We start from the raw sequence: 22,833 nt of genomic DNA on the forward strand, positions 1-22,833 counted from the left end.
TGCAGGAAGCAGTCCATCAGTCATTCTCTCTCATCATTGATTTTCTTTCTCTCCCTTTCCCTTCCTCTCTGAAATCAATAATATACTCTAAGAAACCAGGAAAAGAAGGTCAAAATAAGGTTAAACCATAAGGAAGAAAATAAAGAATTAAAACTGATTAAGTTGAAATAAAAAGAAAAAACTGTAGAGAAAAACAGTGAAACCAAAGCTTGGTTCTTTGAAAAGATCAGTAAAATGAATAAACTTCTAGCAAGACTTGCAAAGCAAAAAAAGAGAGAGAGATTACCAACAGCAGGGATAGAAAAGGGGGTATCATTACAGACCACACAGACAATGAAGGGATGAGAAGGGAATAGTCGGAAAACTCTGTGCACATAAACCCAGTCATTTGGATGGAACGGACAAATTCCTCCACAGCTACCAGGTACCACAAGTCCCTGAGGTGAAATAGGTAACCGGACTCACCCTACAGAGACATGGAATCTGTGGTTTGCCTAGATCACTGTCCGGTGAATTATACTAAATATTTAAAGAGGGACAACATTCTGCCTGGTAAAAGAAAAGGGAACACTTTATACTCATTTGATGAGACCAGCATTCATTACCAGACTCACACACACAATGAAAGGGAACCACAGCCCTGGCAGTGTTGCCCAGTGGTTGAGCATCATCCCATGCGCCAAGATTGCTGGTTGATTCCCAGTCAGGGCACATGCCCAGATTGGGGGCTGCATTCCCAATTAGGGGGCATGCAGGAGGCAGCTGGCACATGTTAATGTGGGCCTTCAGAATCCCCAAAAGTTAACGTGGGTCTCCCACGATATTGCAAAGACGTCGCCTGGCCTCTGGGACAACCAGCAGCCCAGGGACGACAGCAGGACCCGCCCTCCGTGGGGCGACAGCGGTAACAACGGTACCAACGTGACTCCTCCCTGCCCTTTCTCACACTCCAAACAAAGGTATTTTACTAAGGTGACCAGATCGTCCAGGTGTTGGGAGGACAGTCCTGATTTCTAACAATTTTTCCCGCGTCCTGCAGCGTCTTAAAATAAGTCCTGATTTTTGAAAAGATTGGAAACAAGATTCTTTCCAAAAATTGGGACTTTTTTAAAATGCCGTGGGACGCGGGAAATATTGTTAGAAATCAGGACTGTCCCGCCAACACCTGGACGATCTGGTCACCTGTCACCTCTGAGGTCTGCCTGTGCCGGGAAAGGGCTCTGTGACTAGGGCAGGCGTTGGGAGAGATCACGGGAGTTCTGGTCTCCCTGCCCGAGGCTGCTGGCAAGGTCCTGGGTCTAATGTCAGGCCCAGCGGCCAGCACCCTCATCGTGATTTCTCCGGGGAAAACCCAGCGGGCCTGGACTCCTGGGGCCTCACACCTTATCCAGAGCCACCCCCCCGTGCCTCCTCCTTCTCCCCCAGGAGTCCTTCCGCCTGGGCCCTCGCCCTGAGCCCTGGGGGAGGGCAGAGGGGAAGGTGAGAGTGAGAAGAGGTGACTGGGGCTCCCTCAGTGGATCAGGTAGCGTATAAATTTGGCTGTTTTTGCACAGAGACCCCGGCTGGCTCAACCATGTTAGAGGCGTGTTTCTCTCCCTCCTGACCGTACCAGGGTTAACGGTCCAGGGCTGGGGGCTGAGGATACAGAAGGGCGTGTTCCGTAGTCCTCGGTCCCCTCAGCAGGAAGGGGAAGAAGGGAAGTTGTGCTCATTGCTCTCATCCCATTGGCCAGATCTGAGTCACGTGGCCTCGCTCGGCTACAAGGGAGGCTGGGAAATGTAGTCCTTTATAACATGCAGCCCTGTGAGCAGCTAAAAATAGGTCAAGAGATGTAGTCTGGTAGAAGGCTTTACCATATCTCTGTGTGTTCTCTTTTCCTAAATTCGGGCGGCCTTCAAAGCCCCTTTCATGCCACCCTGAGGCTCCTCCGGACCCGCGACCCTGGAGGATATAAAGTTTCTGTTCCTGGATGAGGCCTGGGCACTGTCATGGGGGCAGGGCAGGCTGCAGGGGCCACAGGAAGACCCCAGTGCAGAGGTCCACGTGGCGTTCCCCACTCCCCCTTTCCTTCTGTGTGCGGTGGTGCCCCAAGCCGAGCTCTGGGGGTAACATTTAGGGAGACACTTTCTAGCATGCAGATGTGCCTTTGGGGCCTAGGGGACAGAGTGAAAGGCCCACAGTGGGGAGAAATGGAGCCGCCTGGGGGTCACCCATGCCGTCATACCCAGGGAAAGGAGGCCAGTCCAAGCCATCCCAGCAAAGGGGTGGCTGCCTGAGTTGGGGTCTGGGCCTTCACTGGGCCTTACCTCACAGTAAGCCCCAGGGCAGGCTGGACAGGGGTTGATCCAGACTGATCCAGAGCAAGAGATTATGCTGTGCCCACAGGGGGCGCTGGACCTTGTCCCCTGGACGCCTCCCCAGGCTGCCTGGAAAAGACCGAGTCACCTTCAGCGACACAAACGCCCACTCTGGGCTAGCCCGGTGGTCAGCAAACCGAGGCTCGCAAGCCCCATGCGGCTCTTTGGCCCCTTGAGTGTTCTAACGCCACTTCATCAAAATAGACTCACCCAGGCGGAAAACCGACTTCCGCGCATGGGCCACGAAGTTTCCATCGCACTGTACGTGCACGCCCACACGTGGTTTTTTGTGGAAGAGCCACACTCAAGGGCCAAAGAGCCACATGTGGCTCACGAGCCACAGTTTGCCGACCACTGGCTAGCCTGACGCGGGGCCATTGCTCCAGCATCCCTCGCATCGGCTCCTCGAGCCAGATCTGGGCCTTCACAGGAGAAGAGTCCCGAAAACTCACTTAGTTTCACCCCTTTGGCAGAATGGGGTTGTGTGTGCGTGTAAGTCACCTCCAATCTCCACCTCAGGGACAGCCCTCAGTGTTTGACATGCCCTGATCAGGAACCTCTCTGCGGAAGGGGCCTCATTAGCATGGTAAACATATGCTGTTATTAAAAGCCATACTAGCATTTGCTCATTAGCAAAAGGATGTTAAGAGATCCTGACACCCCCTGCCCCTCACTCCTGGGACGGACAGGGCCAGGGGGATGACTGTGTGGGTCCCTGTTTGCTAGTCAGCGTCCGGACACTTGGCAGAATAAGACCTGCTTCCGCTGTACTATTCCGTCTGGGGGTAAGGTAGTTGAGGGGCCATGGAGCCGCGACCTGTTCTGACTGGGGGTGCCCCATTTCTATGAGAAAACCTGTCAGTGGGAACACATGCCCCATGCCAGGTGGGGGAGCCCGGCTGGGAACCAGTCTGAGTCTGAACCTGTATCCCTGCCCACTGCTCTGCTCCGCTCCGCCTCCGAGAGGCCCTCCTGGCCGCGCCCGGCCGGCCGTGCTGCCCGGGGTTCCCCTCCACAGCACTTCCCCCAGCGAGAGGAAGGGTGTCGCAGGAGGAAGAAGAGACCTAAAAGGAAACGAAAAGGAACAGAAACAGACGAAGCAACAGGTCCACACGGAGGCGAGCACAGCAGGAAGCGAGTTTAATTGGCGAGACACGGACGACATACAGAGAAGCAGGAGGCGGCCTGGCGAGCCCCGTGGCGCCCGCCCTCCCGGGGCCTCCCTGCCCTCCCGAGACGCGGGCAGCGGAGCCAGGCAGGCAGCACCCCGGGAGGCCGAGGGCTGGGGGCACAGAGAGAAACACCGCAGCGAGAGAACTACCTTTGTGTGTGGGGGGAAGAGTTGCCCAAATCCCTTTCCTAAGCTCAGGCTCCCGTGGGGGTGCCGGGACCGCCCGAGCCCGGCACCGGCCGCTCCCACCTCCACCTGGGGGACGGAGAAACTGAGTCCCACTGGACCGAAACGACTCGCTCAGCGTCCGGGGCAGGTCGCTCTCCAGCAAGTACCTGGGGGGATGACCTTGGACAGCCCAGGCGGGGTGGTGGAGGGCGGGGCGGGCGGGCTGCAGCCTGCATCTGTCCCATCCTCAGGAGTAGACAGAGCCTGGGCCCGGATGCCAAGACAGAGATGGGACCAGCTGTTTATTCAACAAAAGCCTTTTATTCATTCAAAAATCGACCATTGGGTTTATTCTGCAGAGATTTTAAAAAAAAGGGGGTGGGGGATCTCATCACAGTGCCCTGACACTAACTCACTCATCCCCGGGGGACGCCTGGCAGAGGGGCATCTGGGAAACACACCGTCAATAACGGGGGGCTGGAGGCCAGGGCTGAGGGGAGGCCACAGCCCCTGACGCGCCTCCCACCCACCCTCCGGCATCACCCTTCTAGCCAGTTGGGGGGCCCCCCACATGCCTTTGCAGCTCACGGCCACCAGGGGGCGCTCCCACATTCCCTTCTTGGATCCCTTAGACATGGAAGCTGGGGTGTCATGCATGAGGCTTTCTTTCTCCAGGGAGAGGCTGCCTCTGCCCAGGAAACTCGCTCCCCACCCCCACCCCCAATCTCTCCTCCCACCCAGCACCCCACACACAAAGAAGAGACACAGTCCCAGAAAGCTCAGGTGTGTCTGTCGTCTGTGGAGCTGGCTGTCAAACAAAAGCATCTCGGGGGAAGAGAGGGGTGTCGTCTGGTTAAACGGGAAACCCATGGCCTTCTCCCAAGTACCATCCACACGAAGGGGGCGCAGAGGCTGCGGGCACGAGCTGGACCCCGCCCCTGGGGCCCCAGGGAGCAACATCGCACAGGGTCCCAGGCCTGGGGCTGGGGGGGGGGGAGCGAGGCGTTCCAAGGTGCCACCGCCAGAGGCCTGGTGAGATGAGGGGGCAGAACTGTCCCTGCCCGGCAACCCTGGGCACAGACGCCAGTGTCTCTCGCGCTGCCGAGAACAAGGGGGCCCTCAGGGTGCCCTCGGGCAGTCTGAGCTGTCTCGGGGCACAAACCTACAGCCTGGGCCCAGGTCCCACTCGCTCAGGCCAGAAGGCATAGCCATGGCCCCAAACCGACGGGAGCGGAGGTCCCGCACACAGAGGCTCACAAATGCCTGGCCCTGGGCCTCGGCCCGAGGGGTCCCCACGCCGAGTCCCAGAGGACGTCCAGCCAGGCCTTTCCCGGTGCCTCCAGTCAGGCTGGGCGACAGGCACACCCTTCCCGCCCGATCCGAGCAGCAGCCGAGGCTCCGGCAGAGGCGGGAGAGCCACCGGACCCAGGAGGGCCCCCTCTCTCTTCCTCTCCCGCCCCCAGGGGCCAAGTTCGTCTCCTGCCCTGGGGTCCCAGGTCAGGGCCAGCCAAGGGGACTGCGGGGCTGGGAGGCGGGGCCTGGGCCCCCTGGGGCAGCGGCCGGAGCAGACAGGTGGCCACAGGGGCCTCGGAGAGCCGGGCCTTCAGTCACCTGTGACAATGGCACTGCCGCTCCCGTCCCTGCGGGGCCTGGGGCTGACAGTGGAGGCGGCGTGGAGACGGAGGACAATCCTGTGGCTCCAGGGCTGGGCTGAGCCGGAGGTGGCGGGCGGCTGGCTTTGCAGAGCAGCAGCGGGAACTCCATCAGGTCCCCAACCCCACCCCTCCTCTGGGCGAGGACCAGCTCTGGGCCAGAGACAGCTCCAGAGCCTCAGCGGCCCCTCCACACCAGGCTGCCATGCCGGAGACCTGTGCCCAGACAAGAGAGCCACGGCCGCCCCGTCTGCTGGGGCCGGCGCGCACAGACACACGCCAGCGCATCGGCACGCACCGCCAACTCCCCTGGGATCACCGTGTCGGCAGGGAGGACCTTCCACAGTACTCACCAGGCCTCGGGGGGCGGCTGGGGCAAGATAGGGCCAGGGGGGCCCCGTCTCAGAGCCGGAGCCAGCCTGCTCTCCGGGCCTCCGTCCAAGGTCGTCTGACTTCCCTGCGGCAGTTCCGGGGCCGCCCTTCCGAGGGGCAGACGGAGCTAAAACAATTCCTACGAGAGCAGGCGGGCACAGCCCCCAGGAGCAGCCACACCCGGACGGGGCGACCCGCACCCTTCTCTCCCCTCGGATCCGGCGCGGGCCGGGCGGCGGGCGGGCAGGAGAGCAGGAGGAGACGCCCGCCTGGGGGAGGACGAGCCCCACTCTGCTCACCTGCGTGCCACGCCCTCCGTCTTCCCCTCCTCCCCGAAGCCGCCCGCTCCTGGCTGCCACAGACACCGCAGCAAGAGCCGAGAGCCCGAAAGATGCCCCGTCTGTCCTCGGAGAGACGCTCAGGGCCCAGGGAGGACACGGGACCAGCGGAGAGTGGACGGGGACGGAGAAAAGGGGTGCCAGGCGGGGCATTCGGGGAGGGACCAGGGCGGAGCCAGTTAAGAAGCCGCCTCCCCCCTCTCCAAACAGCAAGCACAGTCTCTGAAAATAAAACGTTTTTGGCGTCTCGGCCGCTGCTGGCAGGTGGGCGAGGGCTGCACATGTAAACGAGGGGGCGGAGGGGGGGTACCCCCGCATTCCTGGGAGCTTCGGACGCAGAGGCAGCAGCAGCAGGTAACAACCAATAAATAACAGGCGGTTATAGACGATATAAAAAGCGACCTCACTTCCCCGGGTCACAAAGTCACCATCGTCCGGTCAGTCCCCCGGCCACACGGGCGGCTGGCTGCCCGAGGGCGGGGCCGCAGGGGGCCCGGCCCGGGGGGGGGGGGGCCTTCGTGGCTCCCTGGTGGCCAGCGGACAAGGCAGAGTTCTCCACGGCCCCCGAGGCCCTCTCCCGGCCGGTCAGCCCGAATCTCCTAGAACAGAAGGTAGGTGTGTGTGGTTTGTTTTCTTCTTTTCCAACGTCTGTTTGGAATAAAAACAAAAGCAGACGCGCGGGAGCAGGGGACGGAGCAGCTGCGTGTCCCGGGCTCCGCGGACGCCGGAGGCTCTGCCGGCGGCTCCCGTGGCTCCGGACAAGCAGAGGCGGCGGCGGGCGGAGCCGTGGCTTCGGGCGGCGGCGGGGCAGCAGGCGGGGAGGGGCGGCTGGGGCGGGAGCCGGGCCTCGCTGTCAGGGTAGCCCCGTGGAGGACGGCAGGTGGACACAGGAGGGCGGCTCAGGGCACGGGAGGAGGCGGTGGTTCCCGGCATCTGGAAGACACAGGAGGGGAGGCGGCTCAGAGCGACTGCGGGGCGCGCAGCGCTGGCGGGGGAGTCTGAGAGAGGGTCCGAGTGGAGTCAGAGGCCCAGCAACATGCACAGCCCCTGACCCACCCACTGGGGGCGCGTTGCATTTACTCTTCAGAAATGTTTCCTACAGCATCATCTGTAACAGCAAGATTATAAGGAAGGGAGGGAGGGAGAGAGGGAGGGAGGGAAGGAGGAGGGAGGGAAGGAGGGAGAGGAGGGAGGGAGGGAGGGAGAAAGGAAGCCCAGTGTCCACACTCAGGGCACTGGCTGGATGGAAGGACGTGGCCACAGGATGAACCAGTTTGCAACCGTTAAGAACAAGGTGTGGATGGCTGAGAAGCGCATGAGAAGGTGAGAATCGGTGATGGGGAAACGCAAATGGAAACCACGAGACACACCACGTCGCACCCACTAGGATGACTTATTTTTTTTTAATTAAAAAACTAAAAAAAAAAAGAAAAGAAAAAAAAGAAGTGGTGCTGGCAAGGGTGTGGAGAAAGGAGAACCCGTGTCCATTGCTGCTGGGAGTATAAAAGCGGCAGCTTCTGTGGACAGCGTGGTGCCCGCTGCGGAAGGTAAACTCGGAGTTCCCACAGGACCCAGCAATTCCACCCCAGGCATCTACCCCCCAGAAATGTAGACACAGAGACCCTGCCCCCCAGTGTTCACAGCAGCCTCGTGCACAACGCCACCAGGTGGAGAGGCCCAGGGTCCCTCAGGGATGACGGACACACACGTGGTCCATCCACCCAGGGGACCGTCCCTCGGCCCAGGAAAGGAGTGAAGAACAGACGGGAGGGTCTGGGTGAAGGCGGGAGGCCTAATATCGCAGAAGAACCTTGGAAAAAACCACACTGAGGGACAGGAGCCGGACCCACAGCCCATGTGACGTGGGAGTCCGTATTTATAAAACTCGACAGGCAGGTCTCCGCGCAGACAGCAGAGGCGTGGTGGCCAGGGGCCGGGGGGCGGGGAGGGGGTGTGTGTGTGTGGGGGGGAGCAGCGGGGAGGCGTTATTTTGGGGTGACGCAAACATTGTAGAACGAGATAGGAGGGGTAGCTGCACAGAACTGTGACTGCACTTCATGCCGCTGATCGTTCACATTAAAACGGTTAATTTTCTGTCCCGTGAGTTTCACCTCCATCAATTAAAAGAGAGAGAGAGAGAGAGAGAGAGAGAGAGAGGGAGAGAGAGAGAGAGAAGGCAGCCCGGGGAACAGCCTGTGACTGTCTGCGCTGCCCACGCCCTTCCCGTCACCCGCTCCACAGCCCGGCCTCCACATCCCCCCCCCCCCCCCCGCCCCCGCCGCCCGGACCGAGTCCACGTCTGACTCCATGGGGCCCGTCTCCCTCCCCATCGGCGGGAGAGGGTCTGAACCGTGGTCAGGCCAGGCAGGGGCTGTGTGTGTGTGTGTGTGTGTGTGTGTGCAGGAGGGGGGCCTGGGCGAGTCGGAAGGCCCCACGGGGCCAGCGTTTGGACAACAGGAGACAGGACAGGAGCACCATTCTCTCTACCACTGGGCGCGAACGCTTCCATCACCGAAAACTTCCGTCATCCACCCCAAATCCTCACCAACCGAAGGTCCCACCACGGAAACTGGTTCAATGAGGCCCCGCCCCTCTGACGGAATACTATGCAGCCATGAAAAAGGCTGGTCTCGGTCAGCATTTGCTGGTGTAGAACACTGAGTAGGACAGTGCGTTCCGGGAATGAGGCGACGCCAGGGATCTGAGAAGGCAAATCGATCACACAGATGGTGGAACGCAACATGGACGCGGTGACTATGGGGCAGGCTCGGGGAGAGCCGCGGGGAAGAGGAGGGCGGTGGGGAGAGCTGGCGGGAGCTGGGTCTGGTCGCTCGGAAAAGCCCACCCTGGAGATAAAGCTGCACCTTCTTGGCGGACATGTTGCTGGTGAGGATACAACACGTGTTTACATGAACATAAACTGTGCACCTATGGATGAGGACAATGCGGGGTGGGGAAAGGGCAGAGGGTGGGGTGGGAACCTGGTGGAGGGGGGGAATGAGGAACTTTTGTAATAATGTGAACAATAAAGATTGATTTAAAAAAATAAAATAAAATTGAGGGGGGGAAAAAAACAAGCACGTGTTTACACACCCCGTGTGAAGGGGTGCCTGTGGACACGCAGGATGTGAGTGTCAGCCACACAGGGCGAAACAGTTTTTAAAACTCTCTTTTCTCAGCGCTGTCTCCAAAAGAAAAAAAGGAAAAATGTTTTCTATAAATTGTTCATTAAAAAAAAAAAAAAAAAAAAAAAAAACCTGAACAACATATGGTCCTGAACTCATCGTCGCTGCAGGAAACACACACACATTTTCACAGAAGCTGTGAGAAAACAGAGTGCGATTAAATACATTAATGACGCAGCTGGCTTTTTCCTGGGGACAGGATGGGCCTCCCAGACAGAGCATTCGCACATCTTCATGCGTTCTGGAAGCTTCTGCCCATCACGCTGCACCCTTGAGACTGACAGCCAGCACGTGCACACGCACACACACACACACACGCATACGCACACGCACAGCATGTGTACGCGTATTCGCGGCCGGACAGGACCTCGGGGCCATCCACTCCCTCCCCGCCTGCATGGGGACGGCCAGGGAAGGCAGAGCCGACGGAGGAGAGGGCGGAAGGAAGCCGGGGACAGCCGTCTGCCTGGAGGCGGCCCCCAGCGCTGTGCCCGCTCTGCCCCCTCGGCTCCTGTGGCCGGGATCCCGCCCTCCCCCCACTCCCGGCCCCCAGGGCCCCGGACTCACCCGGCGCTGGGCGTGGACTATACCAGCCCGTCGTAGAGGGACAGCGCCTGCACGATGGAGGGGTCGGCCTTGGAGCCCTCCTGGAACTCCTGCAGCGTCAGCTTGCCGTCGGCGTTCTGCAGGCAGAGGCAGCGCTTAGCGGGAGGGACAGCCGCCTCCGAGGACAGGTGCCGCTCCGGCCTGGCCCCCGGCCCCTGGCCCCGGGCTGGTCCCAACATAACTCCCCCCAGAGGCCAGGAGGAGGCAGTGCAGCCGCCAGGTGAGAGGAGTCGGGAGTCAGACGAATGCCCCCTGGCCAGCCACCCTGAGCCCGCTCTCCGGGTCCGTTTCCTCCTCTGGGGCCTCCGCAGGGCCCCAAGCCTGAACTGGAGGTGCCCTGAGCCCCGTGGTTACCGAATGGCTGCTGTCAGTTCCCTGCACTCAGAGTGGGCGCCTAAGGCATTTCTCCGGGTCACTCCTGGAGGGCACAGCGGTCCTGGAGCTCACGCACAGGGCCTAGGGGGTGTCTGGGGAGGGGTGGTCTGGGCCAGTATCCCTTCCCGGGAGACCTGTGAGCAGAGACCTCGGGGGGCGAGCATGGCCGGGGTTCCCAGCCCAGCAGGTCGTCCTCCCAGCTCGCCCACCGTGTACCCACGCGTGCTAAGTGCCCGGGCTGATCTCGGGGATCCCCACGCCCGCCCCAGGAAGAGGCGCTGCTCTCACCCCCATTGCACTGTGAGGAAACCGAGGCTCAGGCACCTCCCCAGAGCCCCTGGCTGGTAACGGGAGAAGCCAGAATGAACACCTGCCGGGCTCCAGGGCGGCTTGGTTTCCCCGAATAAGGGAAGTCTGACCTCGAGATTTAAAGACTTTAGCACTGATTTCCATTGGCTCTCCCTGCTCCCCACTCTGCACACGTTTTGATTATTAGCAAGAGACAGCAGAGTCTGAGCCTGCATGTCCTGACCCCGCTCTGCTGTGGGCCAACCTCTCCCCTTTTTAAAAAAATGTTTTTACTTATTTTAGAGCAGAAGGGAGAGGGACAGCGAGAGAGAAACATTGATGACAGAGAAACATCAGTTGGCTGCCTCCCGCACACCCCCTACTGAGGATTGAGCCTGTAACCCGGGCTTGTGCCCTGACCAGGAATCGAACCAGGGATCTCTTGGTTCATGGGTGGATGCTCAACCATTGGGCCACACGGGCCAGGCTCATCGCCCTTTCTTTCTTCCTTTCTTTCTTTCTTTCTTTCTTTCTTTCTTTCTTTTTTTTAAAATATATTTTATTGATTTTGTACAGAGAGGAAGGGAGAGAGATAGAGAGCTAGAAACATCGATGAGAGAGAGTCATCGATCAGCTGCCTCTTGCACATCCCCTACTGGAGATATGCCCGCAACCAAGGCACATGCCCTCGACCGGAATCGAACCCGGGTCCCTTCAGTCCCCAAGCCGACGCTCCATCCATTGAGCCACACGGGCCAGGCTCATCGCCCTTTCTAAACGAAGGAAGCACAGGCCTCAGGCTCAGAGCTCCAGGCCAGCGCGGTCTCCAGCCGGCGGCGTACACAATGAGCCCGACGTCCCTGTAACTGAGACTCTTTCTCTGGAGGCGAGCAGCACTGGGCTTCCCGACCACGCTGACCTCCGATCCCACTTAAAGCCGTTATCGGGTCCACAGGAAGTCTGACGGACAGGGCTCCTCTCCAGCGGGGCCCGGGGACAGAATCCAGCAGGCCATGAGCTCAGAGGGGGAAGATGAGGCTGTTCTGTCCACCATCCTCTCCCTGAAATGCAGCTTTTTCTCCCAGGATGCACTGGAGGACAGTCCCCATCAGAAGCAGGGATACCAGTGACCTAGCCAACTGTGGGGATCACAAGAAGGTCAACACGTCTCGTCATGGCTGCTCCAGGCAGTGCATACGTGTATCATTGCTTCAAAAATATGGGGGTGGTGCCCTAACCGGTGTGGCTCAGTGGATAGAGCATCGGCCTGCGGACTCAAGGGTCCCAGGTTCGATTCTGGTCAAGGGCATGTACCTGGTTGCAGGCATATCCCCGGTGGGGGGTGTGCAGGAGGCAGCTGATCGATGATTCTCTCTCATCGATGTTTCTAACTCTCTATCATTCTCCCCTCCTCTCTGTAAAAAATCAACAAAATATTTTTTTAAAAGTATGGGGTGGCTAGGCCCAATGGGATAATTCATCATTAATGTGTTCATAAAGAGGCTCCTAGAATACTGCATCCCGGTGACAGCTGCATTCCAGAATAATCCACCTCCTTTGCGATCCTGTGCACTTATTGGAGGGCCACAGGCTTCTCCAGAATGCCGGAGCTCTGTGGCACCCACGGAAACGGCTGAGAATCACGGTTTGTGAAAGAAAAACTGTCCGGCAAACGTACTTAAAACAGCTGCCTGATGGGGATGGCCGCCCACCAGACCCCCGGCCCCCTCACCGGGCTGGGCCGCCTGCCTGAGCCAGCACCGGGGACCCAGGCCCGGCCCCAGCTCTGCACCTCCTCCGCGGCCAGCCCGGCTCCTCACCTTGTCCATCATGGCGAAGATCCGGTCCACCCTCTTCTCAGGGGTGTTCTCCTCCTCGGGGAGCTCCACGGTGTTCCCCTGCCGGGACAGACAGGCTGGGCCGGGGCCGCGCTGCCCCGCAGACCGGGGCTGCTCCAGGCGAGGGCGCCTCTCCCTGCCACGCCCCACGCCCGCGCCCGCGCCCGCGCCCGCCCTGCGGTTCTGCTGGGAATCCAGCCTCCACCAGGGCGACCCCGGGCCGTGGCCCTGACCTGGCCAGCTCTCCCCACCCCCGCTGGAGAGCGGCCCCACCGGGTGGGCCCTGTGGGCCGAGTGGAGCCGCTCAATGGGCTGCCCCCCCCCGTCGCCCACCCGCGGCCCCAGCGCTCACCACCATCTGGTAGATGGCGTCCACAATGTCCAGCATCTCGGTCCTGGTGATGTAGCCGTCGTTATCCAGGTCGTAGAGCTTGAAGGCCCCTGCAACCAACCAGCCGGCGGGTCACCCCGGCCCAGCGCAGGGGCGGCTCTGCGCCCGCCTCCCGCCCTCTGCCCTTCAGTGGCGACAAGGACCCACAGCCATGCCTCACCCAGCCTCACCCGGCCTCACCCGGCCTCACCAGGCCTCACCAGGCCTCACCCGGCCTCACCAGGCCTCACCAGGCCTCACCCGGCCTCACCAGGCCTCACCCGGCCTCACCAGGCCTCACCCGGCCTCAGCCAGCCTCAGCCAGCCTCACCCAGGCCTCACCCAGCCTCACCCAGCCTCACCCAGCCTCACCCAGGCCTCACCCAGCCTCACTCAGGCCTCACCCAGCCTCACCAGGCCTCACCCAGCCTCACCCGGCCTCACCCAGCCTCAGCCAGCCTCAGCCAGCCTCAGCCAGGCCTCACCCAGCCTCACCCAGGCCTCACCCAGCCTCAGCCAGCCTCACCCAGGTCTCACCCAGCCTCACCCAGCCTCACCCAGCCTCACCCAGGCCTCACTCAGCCTCACCCAGACTCACCCAGCCTCACCAGGCCTCACCCAGCCTCACCCGGCCTCACCCAGCCTCAGCCAGCCTCAGCCAGCCTCAGCCAGGCCTCACCCAGCCTCACCCAGGCCTCACCCAGCCTCAGCCAGCCTCACCCAGGCCTCACCCAGCCTCACTCAGGCCTCACCCAGCCAACACTTAATCGGGACCAGCAAGCAGACACACACCCCCCACTTCAACTGGGACTAGGAAGGAAGAAACTGGGAGTAAAAGGAGGGGTCCTCGGCCTGAGGGAGGCCTCAGGGGCGGGAGCTGGGAGAAGGACTGGCCCAGGAGGCGTCCTGGTGACCCCCCTCTCTGCCCTGTGCCCCTCAGCCTCTCCCATTCCAGCCACGCAGAATCCCTGCTGCTCTGCGGCCAGCTCAGAGAATAAAACCATTCACCCAGCCCAGGGGACCAGGAGCTTTCACATAAATAAAATCCTTCTGTATCCTTCCTGCTGCCGTTAATCCTCACTTTTACTTGTTCCCATTGACTCTTAGAGAAAGAAGGAGGGAGGGAGCCATTGAGGGGGAAGATGCTCCCCTCAGCTTAAAACCTGCAGCCCAGGTGTATGCCCTTGACCGGGAACGGAACCCACAACCCTTTGGTGAGCAGGCCGGGGCTCTAACCACTGAACTACCGGCCAGGGCAATCCTCTTTTATCCTCAGAAAAACGAGAGAAAGAAGCTGCAGGGCCTTCTCGCTGCTGAGACAACGCGATGCCCACGTCTCAGTGAGCAGGGAGCTCTGGCCCCGCTTCTTCCATCTTCTCAACAGCTTCCCTTCCTTCCCCCGGGCCAGCCAGCGTGGGCACTCTGCCCCCTCCCGCCCCCTCCCCTCCCTGCTTCCTACCAGCCGGCTCCCTCCCCGCCCCGCTCAGCACTGACTCACCACGGGGTCAGCTCCCCTCCGGCCAGCGCTCCCCTCCCGCTTCCTGTCTCGGTTTCATGGGATTTTAAAAAGTCACGTCTCCGTGCTAGACTGAGCCGTGAGAGCAGGTGCCCCTGACACTCCCGCCCCCACCCCCCCCCCCGCATCTGCCGGGTTCCTGGCCTCCTGCCCAGCACGGACAGTGGCCTGTCTGGTCAGTGTCCGCTGGGTGAGCGAGTGCGGGAGTGAATGGATGAGGTGTCATCAGAAGGGCAGCTCCTGCACGGTGGGCCCGGCACATGACGCGGGTCTTTAACTCCAGGCGGCGGGGGCCGAGTCCACGTCTCACCTGCCTGGACGCCCCATCGCTCCCACCCCATCTGTCCGCCGGCCTAAGTGAGCCACGTTCCTCCCGCACGGCCACCCCCAGGCCCCTCCTCGGGCCCAGAACGGCTGGACGTCTGGGCCACTCTCGCAGCCGGGACAGGGGCCTGGGCCCGTTCTCTGGCCCGGGGCACGGACTTACATCGCAGCTTCTCGTCCAGGGTCCCCCTCGAGGTCACCGACAGCGCCTGGATGAACTCCGAGAACTCGATCCGCCCATCCTGGCAGGAGAGAGGGGCAGGTGGCCTCGGTCAGGCGGGCCACCTGGTCAGGCCAGACCGTGGGCAGGTGGCGGGAGCGGCAGCAGGCGCCGAGAGCGCGGCAGACAGACGCCACACGGAGAGGGCGGCGGGGAAGGAGAGAGGGACAGAACCGGGAGCGGGGAGGGGAAGGGGTCGGATTGGAAATGGGACAGGGCGGCGGGCGGGCGGGGCCGGAGGACGGGGAGAGGCCACAGGGAAGACCACGCACAGGCACCATCTCTGGGCGGAGCCGCCTGGAGGTCCCCTCCCCCGGACCTGGAACCACAGGCTGGGGGCTCCTGAAGAGGATAGGGCTCGAGGCCGTGCAGTCCTGCCTATTGGCTTTGCAAATGTGGAAACTGAGGCCCGGAGCTCCCTCAGGGCCAAGCAATGTGACCGTCAGCCTGGAGTCAACTGGGGCGGAAGCCAGGCCTCACGGAACAGAGTGCCAGGGCAGGAGCGTGGGAACAAGTCACGGTGAACCCACCGAGAGCACCGGGGAGCCAGAATCCGGAGGACAGCGGGCGTCCCAACCAGGGACCCGCCAGCTGCCGGCGGCCACTGCTAGGAGGGGCCAGGAGACAACTCAGATAAGCCTGGAAACTGGTGCTCCGTGAAAGGCCCACACTGTCTGATTCTCAGACCTCAGTTTCCTCATTTGCAAACGGGGGTATTCACATGACACACGCATGGGCTGTAAGCCTTCACATGAAGGGCTGCACATGTCCAGTGGACGGCTGTGCCGATGATAACGCCCGTGACTGCCCCTGGAGGCATTTGCATTTGGTGCTAGTAAGAAAAAGATCGAGATATACATGTGCATGCATGTACACATACGTGTGTGCGCACACGGTATAGATGTGTACACACGTTATCTCTGTGTGGTGCCTGTGTGTGCTTGTGTGTGCATGCACTCATGTGCATGCACTCATGAGTGCATGCACTCGTGTGTGTCTGTGTCTGTGTGCTTTTGAGTGTGCACACGTGTTGTTCCTTCTCTCGGAGGACACACGTGTTGTTCCTTCTCCCGGAGGACACACGGGGGGAGAGCGGGTGTGGAGCAGCCGCGGGAACCCCAGAGCCGAGCCGCAGCCGTGGGGGGGGACCCGGCAGGCGAGGCCCCGCCAGCCCGGCTCACCTTGTTCTCGTCGAAGACGTTGAACACGAAGGTGGCGAACTTGGTGGGGTCCCCGAAGGGAAAGAACTGCTTGTAGATCTTCTGGAAGCCGGCCGAGTCCAGCTGCCCGCTGGGGCAGTCCTTGATGAAGCCCTTATACCTGCGGCAGATAGGCTGTGAGCGGGGCCAGGGGCCCAGCACTGCCCTGCGGGAGTGCCCGCCTCTGGCTGAGGCCCCTCCAAAGACAGGCCGCCCGCCTCCGGGCTGAGGCCCCTCCCAAGACAGGACGCCCGCCTCCCGGCTGAGGGCCCCTCCAAAGAGGGGTGCACGGGTCCCGGCACAGGCTGCCGTCCAGGCACGGCTCCCCACGCTGTCTCTCCCGAGCTGTGTGACCTGAGGCTGGTGACTGCACCTCTCTGAGCCTCGTTTGTACAGAGGCTAAGAGTCGCGTGAGAAGTCACTGGACAGTGTGCACAGAGCAGCTGGCCATCAGCCCTGCTCCCCATGGGGGGCTGGACAAACCCACCAACGACCTCCCACCGCCACACTCCTGCCCGGAGCAGTTCTGCTCCCTCCCCCAACCCCCCCTTCTCCCCGGAGCCCCTCCCCCCGGTGCCGCGTTGGCGGGCAGAGCCACCATATGGGGCCGGCAGCTGGCTCCTCCCACACGCCTGCAGCCCAGTGCACAGGCACCCGCTCCCGGTCTGTTCCCAAGGCCCGTGTGACGGACTCGGAGCCGCAGGGCGGTTACTGGGAAGGAACCTGGTTTGTTCCTAGTGGCCTTGTCCGCCGTGGACCCCGGTGCCCAGCACAGAGCCCCCAAACGCCCGGCGGATGGCAGCCCAGACCCCGGCTCTGCCATACGCTGGCTGTGCGACCTTGGGCAGGCGCCCTCGCCTCTCTGAGCCTCAGCCTCCTCATCACACCCGTTATCACACCCGTTCTGTCGGGACCCAGATGGTGCATGAGCTCAGTTGGCATGAAGAAGAAGATGGGGCTCCAGGCTGTGCAGTCCTGCCCGTCGGTTTTGCAAATGGGGAAACTGAGGCCCGGAGCTCCCCCAGGGCCAGGCAGGGTGGCTGTCAGCCTGGAGTCGCCGGGGGCGGAAGCCAGGCCTCCGGGAACAGAGCGCCCAGGAGCGGAGCAGGCAGGGTCTCAGGACTGTGCCCCTGGTGCCGGTCCTCCTCCGAGCAGGGTCCCGGCACCGAAGGAAGCAGAGGGCCGGTCGCCATCACCAGCCGTGGCTCGGCTCTCACCTCCTGGGCAACTCTGTGCGGGGCCTCTGCGACCTCCGTGTCCGGGAACCGCCCCAGCGGCCCTGGAGCCAGGACCACGGCGAGGCCATTGTGTGGACGAGAAAACGGAGGCTCACGGCGGGTAGACTGAGTCCCCGCGTCCCAGGCTGGAGCCCAGGTGGGTGGGGGGAGGAGCCCAGGTGGGTGGGGGTGAGGGGCCCAGGTGGGTGGGGGTGAGGGGCCCAGGTGGGTGGGGGGAGGAGCCCAGATGAGTGGGGGTGAGGAGCCCAGATGAGTGGGGGTGAGGGGCCCAGGTGAGTGGGGGGAGGAGCCCAGGTGGGTGGGGGGAGGAGCCCAGAGGCACAGAGACTGGATCGTGGAGGACCTTCCCACTGTGTGGGGGCTGCTCTCGCCTCTCTCAGGAGCCAGGGGAGGCCTCGGGTGCGGTGCTGGAAGTCCCTGGCGGGCCGTGACCGGGGTCCAGGGATAGAGGGCGCTGTGGAGGCGCCGGGGCTCCCACCCGTCAGAGAGCACCCAGGACTGAGGAAGGGGGTGGGCGCTGGTCACACAGGACCCGGGCATGGGGGGCCCTGAGGCGGGGAGGCTCGGGGATGAGCTGTGCCTTAGGGGGAGTGGGGAGGGGGCAGGGAGGAGAGCGGAGGAGTTGGGTGGGACACGCCCAGGTGCGCACAGGGCCAGGACACAGAGCTGGGAGAGCTTTTTGGGGACAAGACCTGACCCATGGCCCCAGGCCCCCAGGCCCCCAGGCCCCCAGGCCTCCAGGCCTCCGGGCCTCCGGGCCAGGATGGTCCCTGGCAGGAGGAGGGCAGGCCTGGCACCAGGACTCAGTGATCAGAGAGGGGGCTCACTCCTCTGTCACCCCCCCCTCCGGCTCTGGGTGCCGGATCGGGGCCACACTCCCCTGGGCTCCCAGAGCTCATTTCTGCAGCGCGTACGCCGTGAATGTCTGAGTATTTCTAAAGGCGTTTAAAGCAATGAAGAGAAAACAAAAAGCTCCCAGCAGAGCCTCCTGGATGCTCCCTGCGGGGGGGGGGGGGGGAGCCTCACAGGCCCCCCTGCCTCTCGCCTCCGGGAGGGGAAGCTGTTTGCTCAGGGCCTCAGCCCCAGCCGAAGCGGCTGTCAGCACTGTGGGCAGCTGTGGTGGGGCCAGCAGGGGCGGCCCTAGAGCATTAATGACGGCTGGAGGCTGGGGGGCTGGGGGCTGGGAGGCTGGGGTCTGAGGGGCTGGGAGGCTGGGGGCTGGGGGGCTGGGAGGCTGGGGGCCTGGGGAACTGGGGGGCTGGGGGCTGGGAGGCTGGGGGCCTGGGGGGCTGGGGGCTGGGAGGCTGGGGGCTAGGGGGCTGGGAGGCTGGGGGCTGGGGGGCTGGGAGGCTGGAGGCTGGAGGCTGGGGGCTAGGGGCTGGGGAGCTGGGGGCTGGGGGGCTGGGAGGCTGGGGGCCTGGGGAACTGGGGGACTGGGGGCCTGGGGAACTGGGGGCTGGGGGGCTGGGAGGCTGGGAGGCTGGGGGCTGGGGGGCTGGGGGGCTGGGGGGCTGGGGGCCTGGGGGCTGGGAGGCTGGGGGCTAGGGGGCTGGGAGGCTGGGGGCTGGGAGGCTGGGAGGCTGGGGGCCTGGGGAACTGGGGGGCTGGAGGCTGGGGGGCTGGGGGCTAGGGGCTGGGGAGCTGGGGTCTGGGGGGCTGGGAGGCTGGGGGGCTGGGGGGCTGGGGGCTGGGAGGCTGGGGGCTGGGAGGCTGGGGGCCTGGGGGGCTGGGGGCTGGGAGGCTGGGGGCTGGGAGGCTGGGGGGCTGGGAGGCTGGGGGCCTGGGGGGCTGGGGGCTGGGAGGCTGGGGGCCTGGGGGGCTGGGGCCTGGGAGGCTGGGGGCTAGGGGGCTGGGAGGCTGGGGTCTGGGAGGCTGGTTCCAGGACATCCCCGCAGAGAAGCCCCGGGTGGGGAGAGAACCCAGAAGCGACAGCTGCCGTCTCCCGCGTCTTGGAAAGGGAGAGGGAAGAGGAAATCTGCTTTTCACAAACACACGGAGGCCCCTTGCACAGCTCCCCCGCCGAACACCGGGCTCCCCCCGGCCTCCCACGGCCGTCTGTTCCCAGGGACGCCAGGCACTGCGTGTCCCTCCGTCCCCCGGCCCCCGAGCCCAGCGCGGCATGGCACAGAGCCGGTGCTCAGCAAAGATTTGCCGAACAAACCACCCAACCAGTGGCTGAGTAAATGAGTGAGCGAACAAACGAAGGACGGGGAATGCCAATGCAGGAAGCCTGGCCAGGACCCCCGGGTCCCATTCCGGCTCAGCTCCTCTGGGGCCCCGAGGACGCCCAGCGCTGCGGCCGCCTCCGTTCCCGAAGGCCCGCTGCCGGGACTTCAGCACCCTGCCCCCGCAGAACGCTGCTCGCTGGGACCCCCTCCGTGCCCATCGCCTCTGTGCTGGGGTTCGGCCTGGCAGCTGTGCTCTCCGCAGCGGGGACGGCGGGAACCGAGCAGATGGACGGGATCGTGAGAGCCGGACCCCAGCTGGTCAGCCCCGCGCAGCTGGGCCGGCAGCACCCGCCCTGGGACCCCGTGTTCTCTCCTCCAACAGCTCCCGCCCCCTGCGTGCTCCCAGCGCCACCTGCAGCCCGGGCTTCAGAGGGCCCCGAGGAGGGCTCCCAACACATCCCTCCTTCCTCCTCTCCCACCCCACCCCCTGCCTGGGGCTTCCTGGGGTTTCCCAGAGCAGGAGCCGCAGGTCTGAGCCCTCAGAGCCTGGAGGAGGCGCGCGCTGGACCCAGACTCCACACACACACACACACACACACACACAGAGCAGTGTGACCTGGGCACGTGCCTCCGCCCCTCTGAGCCTCAGTTTCTTCGTCTGTAAAATGGGATCATCTGGCCCGGGGGCTGGGTTAGGCCTGCGAAAGCCTTTGGACTGGCCCTGCCAGGGCACTAGGGTGAGTTTGTGGAAGGTCTGACCAAATACAGAGGCTGGTTTTTAAGCGGATCCTTCTGCACGGCCCGCCAACGCTGCTTAAACATGCAATGGCCCTGCTGACTGACTTTCCCCGGCGTGGACTTAAGTACCAGCACCGTGCCTGGCCCCCAGGGGGCGCCCGAGGCCGAGCACTGTGAGGATGGCCCCCGAGGCGGACAGCTGGCCCTGCTGGGGCGGCTGCAGGTTCCTCCTGCGCCAGCCACTATTTCTGTGACAGCACAGCCAGGTCACCTGGCTGCTACAAAGGTGATAATAGCATTATGTAAACACTGCAAAACAGAAAAGATAGGAGAGAAAAACCACTAAACGCCGGCATCACACAGTGGATCCTGTCTCGTGCTGGAGACACCCGCCCGGTGGTCCATGCCGAGCTCTGAGCGGAGGTGACGGGAGTGGAGATGCCAAGACCTGGGGGCGGAGGGAATGGCAGGGGGACAGGAGAGGGGACGGCAGGGGGACAGGAGAGGGGACGGCAGGGGGACAGGAGAAGGGACGGCAGGGGGACAGGAGAGGGGTGGCAGGGGGACAGGAGAGGGGACAGCAGGGGGATAGGAGAGGGGACGGCAGGGGGACAGGAGAGGGGACAGGAGAGGGGCGGCAGGGGGACAGGAGAGGGGACAGGAGAGGGGCGGCAGGGGGACAGGAGAGGGAACAGGAGAGGGGCGGCAGGGGGACAGGAGAGGGGCGGCAGGAGGACGGCAGAGTGGCAGCAGAGGGGACAGGAGAGGGGACGGCAGGGGGACAGAGAGGGGATGGTAGAGGGGACAGGAGAGGGGACGGCAGGGGGACAAAAAGGGGAAAGCAGAGGGGACAGCAGAGGGGACGGCAGGGGGACAGGAGAGGGGTGGCAGGGGGACAGGAGAGGGGTGGCAGGGGGACAGAGAGGGGACGGCAGGGGGACAGGAGAGGGGACAGGACAGGGGACAGGAGAGGGGCGGCAGGGGGACGGCAGAGGGGACGGCGGGCTGCAGCCCAGAGGCAGGAGCGTGCTCAGTGTGGATGAGGAAGCCATCGAGGTGGGTGCCCGGTGAGCAGGGGAGAGGGTGCGGGCACAGAACCGGCGACCCCCGAGGGCTGAGGGAGGCAGGGGTTCAGCTCTCTCCCAGCCCGGAGGGCACCACCATGATGACCCGAGGGACAGTGCCTCGAGGTCTATGGAACTTTCTGGCAAATAGAGATCATTTCTTTCCCGCATAAGCTCTTCCGAGAGCGCTCCCGGCGGCAGGACGGGGTGTCAGAGGCCTAGGGCGCCGGCTTTACCGAGGGAGCCTGGCCACCTGCTCCCCACAGGCCCCTCGGCCCAAGCCAAGCCCCGTCCTGGCTGCTCCCCGAGCCTGGAACACTCTCACTGTTCGCTTGATGAATGGACGAAAGTCCCTCGGCCGGTCTGGGCCTCAGTTTCCCCACCCGCACCATGAGGAGGGGCCCCCAATCTCGGGACTGCTCCCCGGGAGGCACTGGTGAGGGGATCAGGATTGTCGTGGTTGTCGTAGCAACGCCAACAGACAGGAGAGGACCAGGCCCTGCTCCGAACATTTCCGACAGATCAGCGCCCTTAGTCCTCACACTGTCCCCTTCAAGGGTGACTATTACACCCTCACGTCTCAGCTGGGGAAACTGAGGCGCTGAGGAGCCCGATAACGCGTCCGAGGCCGCTCAGCCGGGATGTGGGGACTCAGGACCCGGACTGGGAGCCCAGCTGGCCGCGCTGCTCCCTGCCTCTCCGGGGGAGGCCCAGGCGTGAGCCGGGAGGACGCAGGGGGCTCCGACGGGCCCTGCACCTGCGGCTCAGAGGCCTCGTCCAGGAAACGGTGGGACGGTGGCTGTGAGGGTGGAGGGACCGAGGACGCGTCTCCAGCCTCGGCTCCCGCTCCCAGCAGCGGCGGGAAGACCGTCAGCCACGTCTGTCTCCTCCTGGGCCCCGGGCTAGGACCCGGACTGGAAGTGCCTCTCCCCAATGCATCCCCCTCCTGTCATACACACGGGGAAACTGAGGCTCCGGAGGTGGATCCTTCAAGGTCCCCAGGACAGGAAGGCACAGCCGGGCTCTGGCGCCACCACACTCTGCTGGAGGGTGTGCACACGCGGCGAGCTAACCTCCCTGCTCTCCTGACCATGCCCCCCACGCAGGCTCCCCGTGTCTGCTCCGCACCCCCCAATGACCGAACACCGGCCGCCCTCCTCTGCCCGGCCCGGGCAGGCATCACTAATCCACGGCAGAGCTCATTCATCGCTCACTGCCGTCCTTTCCGTTTGCTCCGTGACATACGGCCGCGGCCAGGCAATGCCGCCGGCAGCTGCTCCCAATGAGTGAGCGCTGCCACCCCAGAGGAAGCTGTGTGCCACCCCGGACCCCCCCTAATCCATCACGTGGCAGAGGAGACTTCTCACAGCGACAGGATGGTGCGGCCACGAGGCAGGGCCTGGGGCCCCGATCCTCCCGTCTCCTGTCCCACCCTCTCTTCCCGGCGGGCAGGGCCCGTCAGCCCCTCCTGGCCGGGTGGTCCTCGGAGATGTCACCCGAGGAGTCGCCAGCACCCAGGCCCACGCCACACAGCTGCTTTGGGTCTACGCCCACCTGCCGTGGGCAAAGGCGGCCTGGACGGACTTGTGGGGGAGCCGTGCCCCCATCCTGGGCAACGGGACGGCTGTGTCACCAGCACAAAGCCA

General features: G+C 63.4%; 2 protein-coding genes across 4 annotated transcripts in view; both read right to left on the bottom strand.

The window, feature by feature from the left end:
* Positions 1 to 22,833, bottom strand: part of NCS1 (neuronal calcium sensor 1) — a 51,409-nt gene that overhangs the window by 9,776 nt on the left and 18,800 nt on the right. The window contains exons 3-8 of one of the 3 annotated variants that reach the window (XM_045573632.1): positions 15,962 to 16,100; positions 14,724 to 14,802; positions 12,703 to 12,791; positions 12,333 to 12,410; positions 9,811 to 9,926; positions 6,701 to 6,991 (exon numbers count right to left, since the gene is read on the bottom strand). In XM_045573632.1, coding sequence (XP_045429588.1) covers positions 9,828 to 9,926; positions 12,333 to 12,410; positions 12,703 to 12,791; positions 14,724 to 14,802; positions 15,962 to 16,100 — 484 coding nt within the window. In that variant the 3' untranslated portion in view covers positions 6,701 to 6,991; positions 9,811 to 9,827. Of the gene's footprint in view, positions 1 to 6,700; positions 6,992 to 9,799; positions 9,927 to 12,332; positions 12,411 to 12,702; positions 12,792 to 14,723; positions 14,803 to 15,961; positions 16,101 to 22,833 lie in introns of those variants that run through there. The other 2 variants (XM_045573631.1, XM_036416090.2) reach the window with 2 other exon arrangements.
* On the bottom strand, positions 3,481 to 6,555 carry LOC123651432 (protein diaphanous homolog 1-like). The gene is made up of 2 exons (XM_045573629.1): positions 5,235 to 6,555; positions 3,481 to 4,766 (listed from the first exon to the last, which is right to left on the bottom strand). Exons 1-2 carry the CDS (start codon positions 5,458 to 5,460, stop codon positions 4,045 to 4,047), a joined length of 948 nt encoding a protein of 315 aa, XP_045429585.1. The 5' UTR covers positions 5,461 to 6,555; the 3' UTR covers positions 3,481 to 4,044.

Source organism: Pipistrellus kuhlii, unplaced genomic scaffold, assembly GCF_014108245.1.
Source record: "Pipistrellus kuhlii isolate mPipKuh1 unplaced genomic scaffold, mPipKuh1.p scaffold_m20_p_53, whole genome shotgun sequence".
NCBI lineage: Eukaryota > Metazoa > Chordata > Mammalia > Chiroptera > Vespertilionidae > Pipistrellus > Pipistrellus kuhlii.

Coding starts and splice junctions, on each gene's coding strand:
- LOC123651432 (XM_045573629.1), bottom strand. CDS start 5,460: ATGGAGTTCCCGCTGCTGCTCTGCAAAGCCAGCCGCCCGCCACCTCCG. Junction 4,767..5,234: donor CGCTGCCCCAGGGGGCCCAG/GCCCCGCCTCCC, acceptor GTCTGTGCCCAG/GGTTGCCGGGCAGGGACAGT.